Source organism: Vanessa cardui, chromosome 6, assembly GCF_905220365.1.
Source record: "Vanessa cardui chromosome 6, ilVanCard2.1, whole genome shotgun sequence".
In the NCBI taxonomy this organism is placed as follows: Eukaryota; Metazoa; Arthropoda; class Insecta; order Lepidoptera; family Nymphalidae; genus Vanessa; species Vanessa cardui.
Window position 1 is genome coordinate 5,397,205 of NC_061128.1, and position 20,681 is coordinate 5,417,885.

The 20,681-nt window shown below is 30.0% G+C and overlaps 4 protein-coding genes across 5 annotated transcripts; 1 reads left to right on the plus strand and 3 right to left on the minus strand.

Annotated features, from left to right (window-relative positions):
- Positions 1 to 1,511: 1,511 nt before the first annotated feature.
- LOC124530453 lies at positions 1,512 to 2,018 on the minus strand. Its single transcript, XM_047104626.1, has one exon. The coding sequence runs from the start codon at positions 2,016 to 2,018 to the stop codon at positions 1,512 to 1,514; it is 507 nt and encodes a 168-aa protein (XP_046960582.1).
- Positions 2,019 to 3,868: 1,850 nt separating this feature from the next.
- Positions 3,869 to 16,645, minus strand: LOC124530280 (1-acyl-sn-glycerol-3-phosphate acyltransferase gamma-like). Its single transcript, XM_047104355.1, has 8 exons — positions 16,377 to 16,645; positions 15,810 to 16,026; positions 15,387 to 15,559; positions 9,568 to 9,729; positions 7,052 to 7,252; positions 6,538 to 6,675; positions 5,843 to 6,062; positions 3,869 to 5,193 (listed from the first exon to the last, which is right to left on the minus strand). The coding sequence occupies exons 2-8, from the start codon at positions 15,988 to 15,990 to the stop codon at positions 5,117 to 5,119; spliced, it is 1,152 nt and encodes a 383-aa protein (XP_046960311.1). The 5' UTR covers positions 15,991 to 16,026; positions 16,377 to 16,645; the 3' UTR covers positions 3,869 to 5,116.
- A 1,206-nt stretch (positions 16,646 to 17,851) lies between these two features.
- Positions 17,852 to 19,334, plus strand: LOC124530203 (probable tRNA N6-adenosine threonylcarbamoyltransferase, mitochondrial). The gene has a single exon (XM_047104220.1). The coding sequence runs from the start codon at positions 18,066 to 18,068 to the stop codon at positions 19,317 to 19,319; it is 1,254 nt and encodes a 417-aa protein (XP_046960176.1). The 5' UTR covers positions 17,852 to 18,065; the 3' UTR covers positions 19,320 to 19,334.
- On the minus strand, positions 19,326 to 20,632 carry LOC124530205 (protein stunted-like). 2 transcript variants are annotated; one of them, XM_047104227.1, is made up of 4 exons: positions 20,439 to 20,632; positions 20,237 to 20,367; positions 20,044 to 20,063; positions 19,326 to 19,779 (listed from the first exon to the last, which is right to left on the minus strand). In XM_047104227.1, the coding sequence occupies exons 1-3, from the start codon at positions 20,465 to 20,467 to the stop codon at positions 20,050 to 20,052; spliced, it is 174 nt and encodes a 57-aa protein (XP_046960183.1). In that variant the 5' UTR covers positions 20,468 to 20,632; the 3' UTR covers positions 19,326 to 19,779; positions 20,044 to 20,049. The 2 variants fall into 2 exon arrangements, with proteins under 2 accessions (XP_046960183.1, XP_046960182.1); XM_047104226.1 differs by lacking the exon at positions 20,044 to 20,063.
- Between the last annotated feature and the right edge of the window lie 49 nt (positions 20,633 to 20,681).

A 20,681-nucleotide genomic window follows, 5' to 3' on the forward strand; every position in this document is an offset into this window, starting at 1 on the left:
GCATCAGACGAAAACCAATCAAGTAAGTTATCAATCCACAACTTATTACAAAAGTAGAAATATGAGCCGACGTGGATTAAAATGTTACATCTTATTACGCTACGTTAATTATTTATATATAACATTAACAACAAAAGTAAAAGTTATTCCGAAAAAAAACAATAAATAAATAAATATGAGACAACATCACATACATTACTCTAATCCCAATGTAAGTAGCTAAAGCACTTGTGTTATGGAAAATCAGAAGTAACGAAGGTAGCACAAACACCCAGACCCAAGACAACATAGAAAACTTATGGTAATCTACATCGACTCGGCCGGGAATCGAACCCGGGACCTCAGAGTGGCGTACCCATGAAAACCGGTGTACACACCACTCGACCACGGAGGTCGTCAAACAATAAAAAAGCAACTTAAAAACATTGAAATATCTTCATATTTCAAGAATTATTGTGCGCATTTTTAAAATAATTAAATGAGAGAAAAACAAACCAATATTACTGAAAACTCTATTGTTTCTTTTTCACGCATGGCTAGCCCTTAGCAAAGACACCTTACATAAATATTACTTTAAAGATATGGGGAATTATAAAGTTTCTCAAACCCTAAAAACTAACATTTAATCTCTAATAATATATCTCATATGATGTCAAATTAGGTCGTTATACATTATGGCCTTCAGAATTCAATACAATTTTATATATCGCATATTCTAGAATTAGGCATCGTTTAACACTAGAAAGTCGGGAAAATCTATCTACCTACAAAGACGGCAACCGGTCAAATGACTCCTCCATTATTTTTATTTTATTTTAACTGTTAATACTGATAACTGTAGTAATAAAACAGGTTTTCATGTATGATTATTTATTATATTTATAGACATATTTTACATTTAAACTTTTTGTTTACATTACAAATGCCACAAAGTGGCTTTTTACAAATGTCGCAGACTTTATTAGTTTTATTTTTGCACTTTTGTACATAACATTCCCGCCTTTTCCGAGTTTCCGGATTTTGAATAGAAGATCGAGAAGTAGATGGTGTAGACTCTTTAGGCAATTCTTGGGTTCCAGAAAGTTCGGCATCGATTTTTACTTTGCCGCAAAGTTCACTAGCTAACTCAGTATGAAATTTCTTCTTATGTTAATACCTGACATTTTTTTATACAAAATGAAAGAATTTATCCCTGCTAGGTCTAGTTTATTGAAAAAAACCTGTAAGGGCCACCTTCCACACCACCACACTATATTTTTTTGCCATCTGGTCAGCCACATCCACGCCGTACTTGGTAGCATTGTAAAAAGTCACAGTTTCTGGTTTTTTCTTAGGGTGATTGAAGTCTATTTCAAAATTATTAGGTAACGTGCTAAGCAATAACACGTTTTTGTTTCGTTTTCCTTGATAAATTGTGAGTGTACATCTATCAGATTTCATCAAATACCGATAAAACTTTCCAGCTGTTCCAAAGTTAGTATCCAATTGTTGTGGCCTAGTTGCCTATTAGCTTATTCTTGAGTACATTTCTGAGTATGTCTCAATATAGATTCATCAATCACAAGCCTCCACGAATCCAATATAATTCCAGTGAAATTTCTTCTTGCATATGAAGTAGGCCCTGCTTGCTCAGTTATTATATTGTGCCGTGCTCGGCGACCACTTTGAGTTGACTCCACTTGAAATGACCAAGACGTACCGTCGGTAGCGGTGATAAGACCTTGAAGCTCAGAATCATCTGAACTATGACTCCTGCCCCGGCCTCGACCACGGCCTCGACCACGAGCACCGCCACGACCATCGCCACGAGAACTCGAACTGTGAACGTTTTGTAAAGTTGCAAGAGGTACCTGATCTTCCAAGTCACTTTCTTCCGAAGAGGAACTCGAACTGAATTGTGGTACCGCACATTCATCGTCACTATCGCGTTCTGCACTCTCGGAGCCACAATCCGATTCATCTTCACGAATATTTTGCAAGATTGAAATTATTTCTTTATCCTGAAGCCTTCGAGACATTTTTCACAAATGACTTACAATAATTTCGACTAAATTCACGGGCAGTCGAAACAATACTAACTTTTTTGACTTACAAACCACAAACAACTGATAAGCGTACCTAATTTATGTTCTACCCTCTCATATTACAATTTTAACCATTTATCGGATCCCAGCCGTCAAATGACTGCCACCGTCTTTGTCGGTATATCAAGATTTTAAATAATAAACTAAAGAGATGTGAGTTATTTTCATACATAGTGCCACTTAACTACTAATATTATTAAAAATCACAAAATTTCAATACGTTAAGTCAAATGGTTTTTCAGTTAATCAACATTTAAATTAAAATTGCAGTCAAATGACTGCTCCCGTCTTTCTAGTGTTAAGATAATGAGAGTTGAATTGTTGCATAATTCCCTAACACGTAAAACTCTTAAGATAAAACCAAGCATGTGGGATGCCTTACTCACGGTATGACCATCATGCGTACTGAACGTGAAATTATTATCAAGATACACCCAAGTCTCTCACCTCGGTAACCCTATTAATTATTTTTTTAAGAGAAATTGTTATTATATTCCATTTCTTTGTACTGAGAGAGACCATTATTGACACAGAATTTACATTAATCATCAAGATTATTTTGTTATAATAAACAATCATCGGTTTAATTATCCTTTTAAAAATAATCATGCGTCATCAATTATAAACATCGCGTACAGCAATATTTGAGCATTTTCAAATGTTAAAATTATTTTATATATAACTGGATTAAAAAGAAGAGGACCGTGGTAAGACCCTTGAGGAACACCAGATGTAAAGACAAATGAGGAACAACACCTTTATTTGTAATTACTTGACTTCGATCTCTTAAAAAATCAACCATCACCAATAACATTTCGCCGAGTATACCGAATCCATGAAGTCTACGTATAAGTATATCATAACTTATAACCTAAGGTATGCGAAATCTAGTCAAATGCTTTAAAGAAGTCGGTATACATGAAGACGAATTTCTCACTGTGGTATTTAATTTAGAGTGACACTTTTTTATTGTATTTTATTTCACATCTCGTTCATTATTATATACCACTGTTTGGTTAACTAATAAACATTTTTTTTTATGTATAATAATATGTTTTTTTTTTCTCGAACTTAACCAGAGGATCAATAAAAATTGAAAACTTATTTTATATTAAAAACTTGTTTCATATTTCAAGTTATAATTTCAAAACCACATTATTTTTATATAATAAAATAAAACAAATGATTGCCTGAAAAGGATTTAATAAAAATGTTTATACATAACAATAATAAACAAGGTACTTGCACATAGTATCTATTAACGAACACTCAATGTATCTACATTGCCCAATATAACAATAATTTAAAAAAATACACGAGAGCCTCCAAAGAACGAAAAGCATAATTTAGATTTAGAATATACTGAATAAAATAAATTAATAAAAGATAGCTAAGTACAACAAAAACTGAGACAATTTTGTATACAATTTCTTGATAGCTTAGTTTAGCAGTTTTTATAAAATTATACTTTATCAAAACACAACAATGAATTCTAATAATGATTAAATAAATCTAATATCACACACAGAAAACATTGCACACAAACATAATAACATCAAGTGCTTGAGACAAGTTATATACTGGGTATGTTCGTTTACATCGTTTTAAAACATTATAAAAACCTGATGAAAATAATAAGGTATAAAATATAGTGTCTACAAACTATTTAATAGGTTTTGTTTCTTATATTACAGGACTATTATTCGAAACCGTCACCTTTATTCTGTACCTATTCTATGTTAATTATAAAAATAAGTTTTTATTGCTTGTTTGTTTTTATAAAAAAAAAAAAAAATTCTTTAAAAAATACAGGACTTACTCAAACGGTAGTGTTACTTTAACATCATAATAACTATAAACGTTCGTTAAAAAAAATGGTTGCGCGACGTTATTTTCTGTTACGTACTTGCGAAAATGTGCGCCTATAGAAATACACCTCATCTTTTCAATATATAGTTGAAAAATTTAACAAAGATATTAAATAAGAAGTTTTGTTTATATGAAAAGTATTTTTTAATTACTTAATTCTTAGTATACATTAAATTAGGATATCAGAACTAAATGCAAATATATAAAATCAATAAAAAGCTCAATGAACTATGTTTGTGCGTGTTGAGTGACCTGACCTGAATATGCAAGACAATATTGACATTGCATCATATTGTTACGATAATCATATTTAAAATTTTAATCCATTTTTATTTACTTTTACGTTCAATATGTAGCCGAATAAATTTTAAGGGCCGTTAGTTTATATAAATTGAAGAAAAATTGTACATTGACGAAAAATTTGCAACGAAATATATTCTTTTTTAAATTGTTAGTCAATTTCAGTTGTAAATGAAAAGACCTATACATTTTTTTTTTATAAACTAGCGAAACTTTATGCGATTTTTAATTGAAAAATTTGTCTAATTTACAAACCATTTAAATTTAGTATAAACTAACGACCCTAACAATTTTACCTTCGACATGTATATACCAACCATAGACAATGTTAACACAAGAAATATCGTCAATAGGCTGTCAAACATAAGATCTAAAATGTTTTCTCCCAAACATAAGAAATATAAAAAATTGAACCAAAACAGTCTTATTTCATAAAATTTAGGGTCAAAGATTTGTCAAAATGATAAGGCTAAGACTACATATATTATAAGGCTTTCTAAATTGAATGCTTGTTTTTTTTTATAGTAGTAACAACAGATAATAAACAAAAGTCATTACATATACATTATTATGTAAATAAAACAAATTTCAAGTCATAAAAAGTTTTTGTGTACCGTCATTGTAAAATCTAACAATGTTTAATTTCGTTAAATACTTCATTTTAAAAATATAATTATCTCAGTAATTTGTCGAAATGATTTTTACAATCATCTCGAACTACGACGTACTTCAGTTAGTTACATTTAGTAAAATAAACCGAACACACTTTTTTTCTAAAATAACATTTTTTTACAATACTGTTTTTTTACAGTTATCTATAATTTTTCGCCGGCAATGTCATTTAAAAAATAATGTTTAATTTACTACTTTGTCTCTGTACCATATGACGATCCTTGGCTGATTTTGGACATTCCTATAGACTTTTGAAGTAGAATATAGACTGAAATATAAAAAAAATATGTTACAATATGTATACAACTATTTGTTTCCCCCACCCTTACTCGCATTTTAAGGTTCTGACGTCATGTGTTAGGTATGAAATAGAAAACCTTTGCCATTCTTTGAGTATGGGATAGATTTTTAATTACTCTGTTACATGTCATAATATTTTTTAAATTAAGAACTATGTGTAGTGAATAATATATTCAAAATCAAAATCAAAATAAACTTTATTCAAGTAGGCTTTTATAAACACTTTTGAATCGTCATTTTACAATTAAGTGAAGCTACCATTAAATACAAATTGTGATTTTATTATAATGCTTCTTTAATTTGTATCAGTAATTCGGCTATCTAATGTATATATGTATTTTTTCATTCAAATCGTGATAATAGGTATTATGGATTGATATGTTAAAAAAATGTCTTCAGCTTTTTGTATAAGAAAACATACCATTAGTCAATACAACGGACAGAAATTAAATTCATAAAGGTTTACCATAAATCATTTCTTAATAAGATAGGCAGATCTAATCCAAATCTCTATTATCTATAATGTAAATGTAAAGGAATGACTATCTTACATTTCAAGTCCATTAGACAGATAGTTTCCAAGATCTTTCAAATAAAGTTATTTAAGCTGTACTTACATGCCGCGAGAATCGCTCCTCCGATGGAGAAATAGAGAAGTTTCCCGCTAAATAGGAGTCCGAGTAGGTAGTAGAGCATCGGGGTGAGAGTTAAAGCGGCCCATCCCAGCGTGTTCACGAGTGAATAGATACGTTTAGGCCGTTGGAACGGTTCCACTCTCTCTACCCCGGATTCGAGGAAGAAATCGCCAGTATTGACGAATGAATCTTGCATTTTATCCTATAAACATATCAATTATTCATTTGTTATTATTGCAATGTAAAAAACAAAAAACATGAGAAAATTTTGACATCAAATTAGTCAAATCTAGATAATTATTTGATGTTTATTGAACTAATTATAAATAAATAATAAATTTAGCGATTCATGTTGTCTTAAATTTTCGCGATTATTACACATTGAAATAAAACTAGTTATAACGGATTTGAATCGCGTATATTAATTATTTTTGACATCCCGACGTTTCGAGCACTTTACAGCGTTCGTGGTCACGGGTCTACCCGTTATAACTAGTTTTATTACAAAATTTAGCGATTTTCCGGTCGCATGTGTAGACCTGTCATTTCTGTGTTCCTGCTTATACATTGAAGAAAACTATCACGATTTTAGTGTATAGTTAAGACGACGAAGCAGATTCACTTTCGGCTGTATAATATAATATTAATAAAGTTAAGGATGTTTTGTTTTATATTACCTTTATAACGAAAATGTCGTGTAGCCATTTAGCGGCTTCAGCCTCATCTTTCGGAATATTCTCGACGGGTATTCTCTCGATATACAGATGCGCATGAACCGGCTTGCCATACAACATGCTGGTTAAGGTAGGTGGAACCTTTGACGAAAAAAAATCGCATTTCATTAATAAATTCAAAATTAATAAATTCACGACCTCCGTGGTCGAGTGGTGTGTACACCAGTGTTCATGAGTACGCCACTCCGAGGTCCTGGGTTCGATTCCCGGCTGAGTCAATGTAGATTATCATTAGTTTTCTATGTTATCTTGGGTCTGGGTGTTTGTGGTACCGTTTGTGGTACCTATGGAAAATCAAAAGTAACGTCTGATTTTCCATAACACAAGTGCTTTATCTACTTACATTACTTTACTTTTACTTTACTTTACATTATTACGTATGTGATATGTCTCATATTTATATTTATTTATTTATTTATAAATACATACATTTTAGTATTATTTTCATTGGACTTACTTTGCTATCCTTCTCAAAGGCTAGCTGTATGTTATAGATGGCGGGTATCTTGCCTCTGAAGTATTCCAGGCTGGTCGTAAAGCCTCTAGTGCGAGGCGTCAAGTGATGTTTGAGAAGTGGCAGGTTCTTTTCTTTGGCAAATTTAAGCGACGCTTCATGTTTTTTATCTGTGAACCGGGTTCCTTCCGGTGTCAACAGTAGCTGGAATATTTTTTAATTAATTAATCATCCGAATTTTTATGGTTTCCTAGTCAGTAATGTTAGCATACATCGTCTATACTTGGAAACTTAAGATGTTATGTCCCTTATGGCTGTAGTTATAGTACGACACAACTTAAATGTCGCATCGGCAAAATTCGTAAAACCGATCACATCCGAATTGAGTACGCTATACCAAATTATCAATATTTATTTCTCATGCGAATATGATCTTTACACAAACGTAATAACTTGTAATATCATATGACCGAATATATTCGTCAATTTGACTCGTGGATTTACATGCACTTGCTTTCTCTGACGGGTGAATCTATAGCGACGAATGGCGCGATAGGGAGCTATTTCTATTGGTTGTGTAAATCGGCAGTAATCGGTTTAAATTTCATTCCATTGCATTTTCCGATGCTACATCTAATTTGTGTCCTACTACACCTCTCTTGTATCTCTTTCGTCTACAAGCTTCGTCCGTTCTGTGTGACAACTCTCAATTATTACTATTGCTATTCTATTATTATACTATTTGTATGGGACAAATATTACTTTGTCATTGATCACAGTAAAGTCACGATGTACAATATCATACATTTATATTGATTACTTATGTCACTTCCATATTCATATTATAACATTGAATGTGTATGGAATATTAATAATAAAATATAACGTTTGGGATTTGTGTGTAAAATATTATTGTTATCGTTTAATTAAATTATGTTATCATCTACATATATGTACATATATAACTATAGGAATCCAAACTCAAGTAACGTCCTTTTGTAATGTCTAACTGAAGAACTACTTAATTAATATACTTAAAAGGGGTGTACCCCTTATACCACTACGATGTATAAACAAGTGTACTACTAATTAAATTATTTTTTAATTAAAATCATTTTAATATATATATAATTATAAGAGACAGCGCGATTAGTATAAGTACCTAGCGTATTTATAATATTACTAGCGACCGGCCCCGGCTTCGAACGGGTGCAATGCTGATACTGAATATACTACTTACAAGTTACACAGTTTTTCAGACGACAATGCAACCCTTTATTTCCCTACGTTTTTAATCTGCAATACCTTCGAAAATATTCATTAAAATTACATGCTTCGAAGGGCCATTATGCACCATATATTTAAGGTACTTAATTTGATAATGGACATTACTTTAAAACCTCTATAATGATTGTGTTTTTGTGTTAAATCGTGTATGTATTATGCATATAAACTTTCCTCTTGAACCAATCTATCTGTTAAAAAAACCGCATCAAAATCTATTGTGTAATTTTAAAGATCTAAGCATCCATAGGGACAGACAGCGTTAAGCGACTTTGTCTTATACTATGTAATGATAATAATTAGTAGACGTAATAGACGCGACAAATAAGGGGTATACGCTATCTTGTTAAATAATTAAATACTATTTGCACGAGTAAGTATTGAAAAGAAAAAAAAACAAATGTTAATACTGTTAATACAGCAATTGACGATACATAATTATCATTTAATTAAAAAAACAATAATGTACGAAAAGCGTTTTTAAATATTCATGATTCGCAAATAAGGTCTACGTTACACTTAACAATAGATAAAAAAAAAACAACGAGACATACGTAGTTAAAGTTACGGAAGTTAAATTATTTATTCGAACAATCGACTCGATATAAATTATTTATTATTAGATAATTACGAAGTGATTATAATATATCGACAAGTCAAGGTTTCAAGGTGCGATCGAAATATAATATATATTTGCGATATCGATTACCATCTGATTACAAATTGTTACATAAACAACAAATAAAGAGTGTACTGTGTATTTCACTTACATAGTCACATCAAGATACGAGATTTACACCGAATACAACTATTATAGTAAACTAGCGATATGTATCGTTACATTATGACCAAATTACATAAAATCTTAATAAATTGTCTAGCCTAAGTGTTATTCTGATGTATAACCTATATTACTGTAAAATTTCACCCAAATCCGTTCAGTAGTTTTTTTTTTTTGTGAAAGAGTAACAAACATACATACATCCATCCTCACAAACTTTCGCATTTATAATATTTATATATAGGAAATTTATAATATTTATAGGAAATATGTTCGTCACTTAATTTATTAATTACGTCATGGAAAAGATTTTAGAATGTTTTTGATTAAAAATCATTAATAAAACCGGATATATTCGTTTCCAGTTGAAAAACAGTTAAACTAATTATAATAATGCTGTTTTTCATATAGTCCACATATCTATATTTATGTTATAATATTTAAATTAACTCACCCAAACTGGATCTGGATAGTCACAAATCTCTGATATCTGAGTTTTTATTATTTCCTTATCTTTATCGAACGATCTTTCTAAAAATACGAATTCCGAAAATTTCCACATCCAACCAATAGGCGGCAAGTACTGTATGGATTTTTTAGCATAGGCTTTGCAGTTCTGAAAAACAAATAATATTATTATTACATTAATATATAATACGATGATACAAATTAACAGACCGTAAAAGTTTCCTCTTCTGGAAAAGACGACGACGAAGCACAAGGTTTTATTGTTTTAATTTATATAAACAGTTTTTTAGATGATGTATATGGACGTGGTAGGAGTAGGGCTTAAGTTGAAGCCCGTCTGGGCAGATATCAGCCACCCATTATATAGTATACCACCATCTTTAGAGTATTTGGTTCCAATTTGAAAGTTTATGATGCATTGTAACTACAGGCACAAGAAACATAACATCTCAGTTCCCAAGGTTAGTGGCGCATTGGTTATGTAAGTAATTATTGAAATTCCTTACTGTGCGTGTAGACGCGCGATAGGAATTTGCCCATAGGGGCACAAATGTGAGATAAATTTACTATATATCCCTATATATAGTTCGGGTTATAAAAATCGTTTACAATATTTTATACCAAAGAACAAGATGAATTACAAACTGCTGTTTTGTGCATATTTCATAAAATACAAAGAATCTATTCACAAATCCTAAACCGACTTTTACGATGTACTTATTTTTCCTAAAGAGTACACTCTGTATTCAAATGGTCAAAATATTACATGCGAGTATTAATAGCTGATTTATTCTCTCTGTGACTTGATAAGAATATTAATTATAGTATTATATGGTTTATGCACCGTTAGTAGAATGAGTATGTTGTTTTCCGTCTTCAGTTCCAAGGAGATTTTACATCACGCTTACATTTCAATGATTCGGTTTTTTTTTTTTTTGTAAAGCGTTTGAAAAGAGAAGACCTGTCTGAGTATAAGACCGGTTTTATCACCAAACACGAATATTGATTTGATTGATAAGGGCTTATGAACGAAGGCATCGAAACGATGGATAGGACTTATTGGAACTAAAAAGGCTCGAGAGGACGGATCTTGAATGGGTGGAGTGGACTTGACAAAACTCCATGGTTAGAAACTCTTTTGCTACATTAGGCTAATTCATATTAAATTACCTATTAGCATGACATTGTATGTTGATAATTTATATATATATATATATTTATTTGTTTTGATAATGTCGTCTGAACGTCCTTTCCAAAATAGTATATCTTTTCAAAGTTAAAATTACTTTGACGTCATTTGCCCGATCATCACAGAAATTGACACATGTGTATGTATTTTTTCATGGAGAAGGTTTTAGTAGTATCCATATTGCAGCAGAGCATAAACGTCAAAGTTTTAGAATTCATCGCTACCATAATAGGAACACAGAGTATATTAGAATACAGCTCAAATCGGATCGGAAATAAACATGAAGATGCATCGCCACGCATACCGGATATGAGCTAGCTATTATTATTAAATATACTTAATAAAAGTGCATTTATAACTTTTTTTAAACTGCATACATTCGAAAATTTGAATTTAAAAAAAATTAAATAGGTTTAGGTTAAGGAAAGTTGTTTTATATATTTGATATTTATATATTAAATTTAGTACCTATAGCTATTAGATTTTATCGTCGCAGTCGGAATATAGTAAATTTACAATGTCATATGAATAAAATAACATTTGAAAAATAACAATGTTGTTTTAAAATTTAATTGCAAAGTTTGAGCCGCTCGTATAATATGTAAAATTAAGTATAAACTTGTAAAAAGAACACACCGTATATGTTAACTGTAATATAATAATATGGAGATCAATAAACGATTCTATGTTCTCCACAGATATACCGTGGTCGAATTTTAATCAATGTTTCACAATAACTTTATTATTGTGAAACATTGATATGAATAAATAAATACACGCTACAAAACAGTGTATGATGCCTAATTAATATTTTCCTTACACGTCATTTTATCACTATATAGTATAAAACAAAGTCGCTTTCTATATCCCTATATCTTTAAAATTTCGCAACGGATTTTGATGCGGCTTTTTTTAATGGATAGTGTGATAATAAACAATACTTATAGTAAAAAAAATGATAATTTTGCAATGTCGTTAATAAACAAATTCAGTACTATATTTAGTATCAGTATTGCACCCGTGCGAAGCCGGGGGCGGGTTGCTAGTTATTAATAAATTGCATCCACGTAAAGTAAAGGGGCTAAAAAAAACTAGTATATAAAGAATAGCCGTGATACCATTAAGTTGATAAAGTTTTACACAATTTGTTGATTATAAATTTTAATTAACATAAAATGACTTATTACCCTATTACATTTAACTAACTAATAGGTGTTTGATAGTAAATAAAAATGGCGGTGGAAGTGATACAGGATATACCTGCTGGCGTCAGTGTAACCGTGCTGAATGCTTGCAGGATAGACCGATACGTATCAAATATGAACGAGTAGGTTTATTTAGATTGAATAATCTTTAGTAAAATTACAAATAACTAAAAAAAAAATATAACTACCTAATAAAAAATAAACTACGTTAGATAAACTAACTGGGTGTCGGGCTTGAACCAAAAGGCTTACCACACCAAAAATTTTTGGTCAATTTCTTAACAACTGAAAAACATTGGCAAAAAATATGGCACAAGTACATGGACTTCATTTTAAATATTAATAAGATAAAGGTGGGTTGCCAACCTTTGAACAATAAAAAAGCTTTTTCTTTGGAGGTTCGAAAGTCACGTCAGTGCGAAAAAACCACAAGTGAAAGCTGGTTTGCATTACAAAGAGTGGTTGTGAAAGGAAAAAATTTCAGTCCCAATCCGAGTTTTCGCTTAAATGTCCTCTTAACAAAGACTCAATTATCTTATAGAACAAGGCGGTGATGGCAATAGCCTGATAGCTAACTAAATTTGAGCAGTTGCCCTTTTAAGGCTGTGGTAAACAAAAGCAGTCTTTCAAATAACAACTCTAGAACACAAGTATGCAACGCGATGGGAAAGATACCATCGAAAGAAAAATAACAAAAAAAACGAAAAGATGTAAGAAGAAGAAGTATATGTAAGGATAATTAATATACTAAATTCGCTCGTGTGCAGTGATTTGGCATTCAAAGAGCACCATTTTTAGGAGTAAAAAGATTGGTCCAGTAAAGGAATGATAAAAATTAGAACACAAACGCAGACAATGTGCCTTTTTTATCTCAATTAAATATTATCGAAGAGTAAATCATTGATACGACATTGGACTGCCCTCAGTAAATAAAATAGCACTGTTACTAGCTTGTGCAAAATTCATATCCAATATCATTATATCATATCTCCCTAATTATTTGATACGACTTAAATTGATTAACGTACATGATTATTAACAAATCTTAAATATATTTTACAGTGATTTATCTAATCATTAATCATTTTTAATGACCATTTTTATAGGTACACTGGGAAGTGAATAAAGATCTGACCGATTTCAGCCACGGCGGGTATTTTCAAGCGAGTTGTAAACTGCGCGTGATATATATAGACCACAAGTATGTGGGCACCGCACTCTGAAAAGTGCACTCTCCATTCCTAAACTCTCATAATCCATTGAATCTATCCATGAATTCCAAAACTTTTTAATGATTAGATTCGAACCCCGTCATGATATTTCGATGGAACACTAAAATCGTTTATACATTCGCGTGTATTCAATTGAAGTTATACTCTACTTAACTTGCAATAAATGTCCTAATCCATCCTGGCGTCCATATTGAATTTACAAAATATTTGTTTTAAAGCCATATCTCTGATTTGAAACCAATATTTATAAGATACACATGTGCAATGCTGATACTTAATTAATACAGAAATCACACAGTTCTTCGTTCATAGTTTCTCATTCATTAGACAAAACAAACCGCTATGTCCGTGTGTTTTAAATGCGTAACATCTTCGAAAATATTCGTTTACATTACATCTGTAAAGCGCCATAATGGTCTATATTAATTTTTATGTACTTGATTGGATAAGGATTAATACTGTATTGCTTAAAATCGCTTCGAAAATAAACCATTATTACTCATAAAAAATAAAGGCTAGAAAGTAGCTGTAATGGGTTATCCCTATGAGAGACATATACCATCGTAGACTTTTTTTAAGACCTTTATAAGTTGTACAATATTGTAGTACATTATTTTGATCTATCTCGTAGGGTTAAACCAGAGTTTGCAATGTAAACGTAAAAATATGTCTTTATTTACGACATCATTTTAGAGACCACTAAAATTATCTGTGTTTCTTTATTATATTGTGCATGTATAATACATATAAAACTTAATCTTGTATCAATCTATCTATTAAAAAAAAAACCGCATCAAAATCCGTTATGTAATTTTACAGATCTAAGCATATACAGGGACAGACAGCAGTAGACGACTTTTTTATACTATGTAATGATGATAACTATAATTCTATAGTACGCAAAGATAAACTGATTATGTGTTATAAGGATACCTGGAAATATTGGCAAAACTCTGACCTAAAGAAAAAATGAACATACTATCAATTGAAATAATAACATCTTATGATATTGAATTACATTTACTAATAATTTATAAATAATAAAGTATTATTATTTGTATTTGAGGTATACTAGACAATAACCTTTTATGAGCATACACAAACACAAATCGAAATTCTTCTAAAAATACAAAATCTAACAATTAAGAATGAAATAAAATAATCAGATATTAATATTTAAAAAAAAAAAATTGAGTGTCACAGTCTGTCTTAAATGATTATGCTTTATTTCAATTTAATTGTTGATAAAAGATAAAGCAAGTTATTAAATAATTATTATGACAAATGAAATCATTTTTGTAAATATAAAAAAATCATACATTAAAAATTGTGCCGTTCAATTGTCTAATTTACAGTTTCCCGAACAAAATGGATCAATGCTAGAGTAGTTATCATAGGACATTGACCTGAATGAGCACAATATGCACCAATCAAAGCAGTCTTGCCAAAGGCAACAAGATTGTCTAATATTTTCGGATGACTTTAGTCACAAATGTATACTACATTATAATTGTATTGTTTATTAATCATATTTTGCTTTTGACAAAACTAGACATTACTTAATTAATAGAATTAAAAAAGCTATTTGAAATAAAATTAGATTATATTCATATTAAATAATTGTCTTTAATTACCCTTTTGATTAATTGAATTCTACAAATGAAAAATTGATACTAAATTTTATACATATAAAATTTACTATCAATTTTTTTCATGTAAAAAGAGTAAATCATTATCAATAAATAAAATAATAATATAATATTGTACTTGCTGTTAATTTCAATCAAATTATTAAAACTAAAAATAACACAGCCAGCGTTCCTCAACACATTTGATATTGCAGACTACATAAAAAGATATTTAGTAATTTCTTAGCAAACACTAGTAACAATGTTGCTTGATATTCTTAGTAATACATTACTAATGTTTGCTAATGTTAAAAAAGTAGTAATGCATGCAAAAACTGCAAGACAATGAGTAAAATATAAACTTATTAATTTTCTACAGACATACTATGAGTGGCAAGTATTTCTCTAGATAAATGGTGAAGAGAAATGCAAATTTATACCACATTGACAAACCTTCGTTAGATTCCAATTTAACTAGACATTAACCTGTATATATAAGCAGGATAACATTTCACCTTTGACATAACAATTAAAAATTGTGATGTACTTACGCCTAAAACTTGTATTCCATCGCAGAAATGCCATCCCATAAGCCAGTCCACTTCGTAACTGTGATTCATTATGAGATACCCATGTTCTTTCCCATAGTACTTATCATACTCATCTTTCTTGACATAAATAGACAATTTTGTACCCGACCACCATTCTGACATAAACACTAATTCTGTAAAAGAAATTTAGAATATATATTTGAATATAAAAATATTGCATTACCAAGAATTTTTCGAAAATGAGATTTATCATTAATTATTTAAACATGATGAGAATACTCATTTGTGAAACTAATGTACTTTATATTGATTAAAAAAGATAACATACAATTTATGTAATAATGTAATTCAGGACCAGTTTTAAACATACAGTTAAAGAAGGAATGTTCAGATATAAATAAAAGTAAAAAAAGGAATACTTACGACAGTAAAATGAGTACGAAAGATAATAATTTATTTTCCTGTACAATGTTTTATTGAATGTCTTTAAGCTAAAGAATAAAATAGCTTGAATAAGACTTAATATTAAGCCTGATGTGAAGTATGATATAGCAAAACATAAGTGAACAATCGTAGATTGTTTCAAAATGTTTAAATAAAGCATCTTGCATCGGTCAGCTATCGAATTTGTTCATAAAATCTGAAAAAAATAAAATAAAGATCTATTGATAAACATATACACACTACATGACCATTTAAATATTATATTATTGAAAGCATTCGTTACTAAATTGTCATACAATTTGACAACTACTTTAATTTTAAAATGATTACTTTAAATTTAATTTTACTTCGCTATAATTATCATTAATTTTTGTCGCGCATGTGGAATTATTGTGAATAAATCGTAAATAATTACTGTAACGAACACCTTTATAAAACTGTAATATTATTGCAGTACACCTTTATTAAAGTAAAACGTTTATAAGCAAGAAATTCTGTTCATATATTTAAAAATATTGTTTAAAGGTTATCGCTTTTTTTACTTACTCTTTAATAATTTAAAAAATATTAGCTTCGATGATTATGTTACACATATTTCACAAAAACACGTACTTATTTGCGCTATGATTTTCAACAATCATGGATAAAATTTAAAACACAGTAAGAACCGAAAAAGTAGGTAGAGAAACTATGAAGTATAACAATATATTGTACAAAGTACAAACACAACCTTTCTCTGTACAATCTAAATCTTTTTGGAGAAAAATAATTGTTTATGGTATGAATAAAGGCAGAATCAAACTATCTGACACCAATCGTATTAATGAGAATTGAGAGTTGAGTAAAACGCGATTAAACATGAGTTCGATTAATGCCGACTTATTTTATAAATTCGTAATAATATAAAAAAAAAAACAGAACAAATCTAATTACATATAATTTATAAGCACCATAACATAATAAAAGTAAACAGTATGAAGAAGAAATAAAATTTATTGAGACTGTTGCCTGGCTAAGATGATAAATGTTAAATAAATATATAAAATATTTATTTATTATGTAATGCCAAAATCATGACTAATTATTATATTACTAATTATTAGATTATACACATTTGTATCTTTGATCGAACACGAATATGGGAAGATTGCGTTTCCCATTCACCTCGCCTTTTTAGAAGCGAGTGTAAGTCTAAAGTCACTTAAGATGTCGAGAAAAAAGGCGATGGATACGTGAGATTTGATGAGAGAGTCTGGCGACATTTCGCTCGTCCACATATCGCAGTACCGACAATAGAAGTTATCGTCCGAGGAAGTAGTGTTAAGAATAGCAAGCAAAGTGCATAAGCGCATATAAAAATATTTTATAAAAACTACATTTTCAAGAAATGCATTTACTTTATCTAAGATGACTTAGCTTATTTTCTAAGTATATTAAAGTTTCGTAGATTCCCATATGATATGTTTTTTAATTTAGTGTTTATATTCCTCGTAAAAAGTGTCTCATATCAACGGATGATTTCAGTATAATTCGATAATCCATACTAATATCACAGAAATATCATATAAGTGACTATTCAAATGCACAATGTCTAGTATCGAGTGTCGAGTGTCGACTGTCGACGTTCTCTATGCGATATGATGCGATATGCCCCCCGACACGTACATGTATGCGATGTCCGTCTGGCGTCTCAGTCTCCCAGACATTTATGCCGCAACATATTCGACCGATAAAATCGACATTAATATTATATACTATAAGTAATAGTATATACTATAAGTAATAGGATGCTTATAAAAGTGCCCATAAAAACGGGTTTTAAAAGTACTAAAATATTCCTCCATATAATCTATCAAATGTCGATATAGAGCAAGTTCGTGTAAAAATGGAATTACAGAATGAATTGTACTTTATGTTGAGTAATGAGTAGATGACATTTTATTTATTTCCTATATTTGCACAGTGCTAGCGTGAACTGTGACACCTGCCAGTTGACATAAATTAAAGTCAACTGTCAAAGTTTCCAATATGACAGACGAAGACTGCAAAATTCAAAATAGTTACCTATGGTACAATTTTGTAAATTCATAAATTGTATAATTTTTAATGTTTTCTATTATTTTATATTTGGATTTTTTTAATATAGTCTCACGTTGGATTTATTTACATCTTCATAAGGATAAAAGTAATGTCATAATATTAAAATCGTGAATTAAAAAATATAAAATATATAAGATGTACTTTCCAATGAGATCTTTACGAAATAGAGGATATAGCACATTAAGAAGATATTTTATCCTGAAACAATTAAGAGGAAATCTAAGAAAGCTTAGCTATGAACCAAGTAGTACTATTCTAGGCATAGAAACATCTTGTGATGACACAGGTTGTGCTGTTGTTACTGGAAAAAAAGATGTATTAGGAGAGTCGCTTTTCTCACAAAATGTATTGCATTTAAGATATGGCGGTGTTAATCCTCTCATTGCCCGAGATTTGCATAGAGAAAATATTGAACAAGCAGTAAGTGAAGCTTTAGAAAAAGCTTCTATAAATATACATGGCATTGATGCAATTGCTGTAACTATAAAACCTGGTTTATTGATCAGTTTACAAATAGGAGTTAAATATGCCAGGTATTTAGCCAAAACTTACCAAAAACCAATAATACCAATTCACCACATGGAAGCCCACGCATTAGTAGCTCGAATGTTTCATAAAATAGAATTTCCATTTTTAGCTGTATTGATATCTGGTGGACACTGTTTACTTACACTTGTAAAGGATGTTGACAATTTTCTCTTACTAGGACATACATTAGATAATGCACCGGGGGAAGTTTTAGATAAAGCAGCGAGAAGAATGAAACTAAGAAATATTCCAGCCTACTCCAAACTGGCTGGAGGCAAAGCTATTGAAACAGCTGCAAAATTATCCAAAAACCCTGAATTATTCTCATTTCCAATACCATTAGTAAAAAATAGAGATTGTAATTTCAGTTTTAGTGGTATCCAAGACACTTTTGTAAGACATCTTCTAAGGAAGGAGTGTGAACATAATGCAGTAGGAGATAGAATTATTCCAGAAGTAAATGACCTCTGTGCGGGCTTACAAATGGTCATAGCAGAACATATAGCACATAGAATAGAGAGAGCAGTGATGTTCTGTACTAAAAATAATTTACTTAAAGAAAGTAAAACTATTGTGGTTTCAGGTGGTGTTGCGTGTAATAATTATATATTTGAATCATTAAAAAATGTTGGCAATCTACTCGATTGTAATGTATTAAGACCACCTCCTAAAGTTTGTACAGATAATGGGATAATGATTGCATGGAATGGTATAGAGAAACTCAAGAAAGGGTGCCAAATTCATGACATATCATTAGATAGTATTGACCCAAAAGCTCCATTGGGTACTAATATAATTGACAAAGTGAAGGAAGCTAACTTGTATGTAAAAGTAAGGAGGTTAAAAAAATTAATACAATAAAAAATCCTGTTTACATTTGTGGTTTTTATTTGTTACACCAAATGAATGAATAACACTTGAATTTATTGCTGATACAAGGTATAAGTTTTTTCAATTAAGACTTATCTTTTAATATAGCAAAACTAGATAAACATATTTCAATGGTAATATGTAACTAATGAGATATAGAAGCAATTCTATTATCTCACAACTTGTATAGTTTTACAATTGGTTTTCACTTCTTAATTTATTATAAAACATTAGACGAAGTATAAATTTTTATACCGTTAAAGTAAATTTTAAAAAAGAGTAACAGTGGTTTAATTTACATGCTTTAATTTATCAAGTAATCATTTAAATAAACAACATTTTTTTAAGATATTTTTATTACAGTAAGACTATTATACAGTTAAATAATTCATGCTTGATTTTCTTGAATTTTCCAAAATTGTAATCATCTAGGCAGCTTTATTTTGTAAATCTGAAATTAAATTAGAACGAGATCTAAGTTTTTTTGCAATATTTGTTTATATTGTTAGTAAAATGTCACACATTACACTAGATATTAGTAATTAAATTCTGTCAAAAAGAACTTATTTATTTAAGCTTTAATTCATCTGGCTGTTCACACTCCAGGCATGAAAAACTCGAACCAGCCTATAAAAATTTTGCTCAATAATGTTAGTTGGGAACAACATGCTGCAAAATAAAACAGAATTAATATATGTAGGGTCACCTAACTTACAATAACTTAATCCTTTTCATCTGAAAAATCAAATATACATTAAGAGATAGAATTATAGAATAAATATATTAACAGGTATTTTTACCGTCTGAAATATGAATCAATTGATTTTATTTTTGATCCATTCTTTAATTGTTTCGTTTGCTTTAAATTATAACCTAATTAAAAATATATATTATAATTTGTAACTTACGCGCTGGCCTGCCGTCAGTCCATGGTGTGATACGAACGTGGGAATCATCTCGTCGCAATGCCTCTGTTCGTAATTCTGGTTTTAAAGATCGCCGCAAAATTTTAGCAGCAATGTTGGAGTAGTTTATGTAACTAAAAAGATATCATATTTTATTAAATTTGTAAAACTATTACAATAAACTTTGATTCACTTGTTGGCTTACTTAAGACCAGCTTGTCTCCAGGCGCTCATTTTGATTTTTTATGAGCTTTTGAAAATGGAAATGCACAGTAGAAAACCTAGAATGCAATCGGAAAATAAATCTCAAATTCCGAATTCGATGAAGTGATGTAACAATCCATAGATAACATAAGTTTTTTTTCATATAGCCTTAAAAAATATATAAATTTTAAACTAATGAAATTATTAATAAATATTTCATATTAATTTAAAGAAATTACAATAC

Bases quoted from the DNA above. Each gene is read 5' to 3' on its own strand.
- LOC124530280 (XM_047104355.1), bottom strand. From the start codon at position 15,990: ATGCTTTATTTAAACATTTTGAAACAATCTACGATTGTTCACTTATGT. The intron at 9,730-15,386 runs GTAAGTACATCA...TTTGTTTTTCAG, and splicing joins ATGGAATACAAGTTTTAGGC to AACTGCAAAGCCTATGCTAA. The intron at 6,063-6,537 runs GTAATATAAAAC...ATATGTTTATAG, and splicing joins ACGACATTTTCGTTATAAAG to GATAAAATGCAAGATTCATT.
- LOC124530205 (XM_047104226.1), bottom strand. From the start codon at position 20,467: ATGAGCGCCTGGAGACAAGCTGGTCTTAA. The intron at 20,368-20,438 runs GTAAGCCAACAA...ATATCTTTTTAG, and splicing joins TGGAGACAAGCTGGTCTTAA to TTACATAAACTACTCCAACA. The intron at 19,780-20,236 runs GTAAGTTACAAA...ATTTAATTTCAG, and splicing joins GACTGACGGCAGGCCAGCGC to ATTTACAAAATAAAGCTGCC.
- LOC124530203 (XM_047104220.1), top strand. From the start codon at position 18,066: ATGTACTTTCCAATGAGATCTTTACGAAATAGAGGATATAGCACATTA.
- LOC124530453 (XM_047104626.1), bottom strand. From the start codon at position 2,018: ATGTCTCGAAGGCTTCAGGATAAAGAAATAATTTCAATCTTGCAAAAT.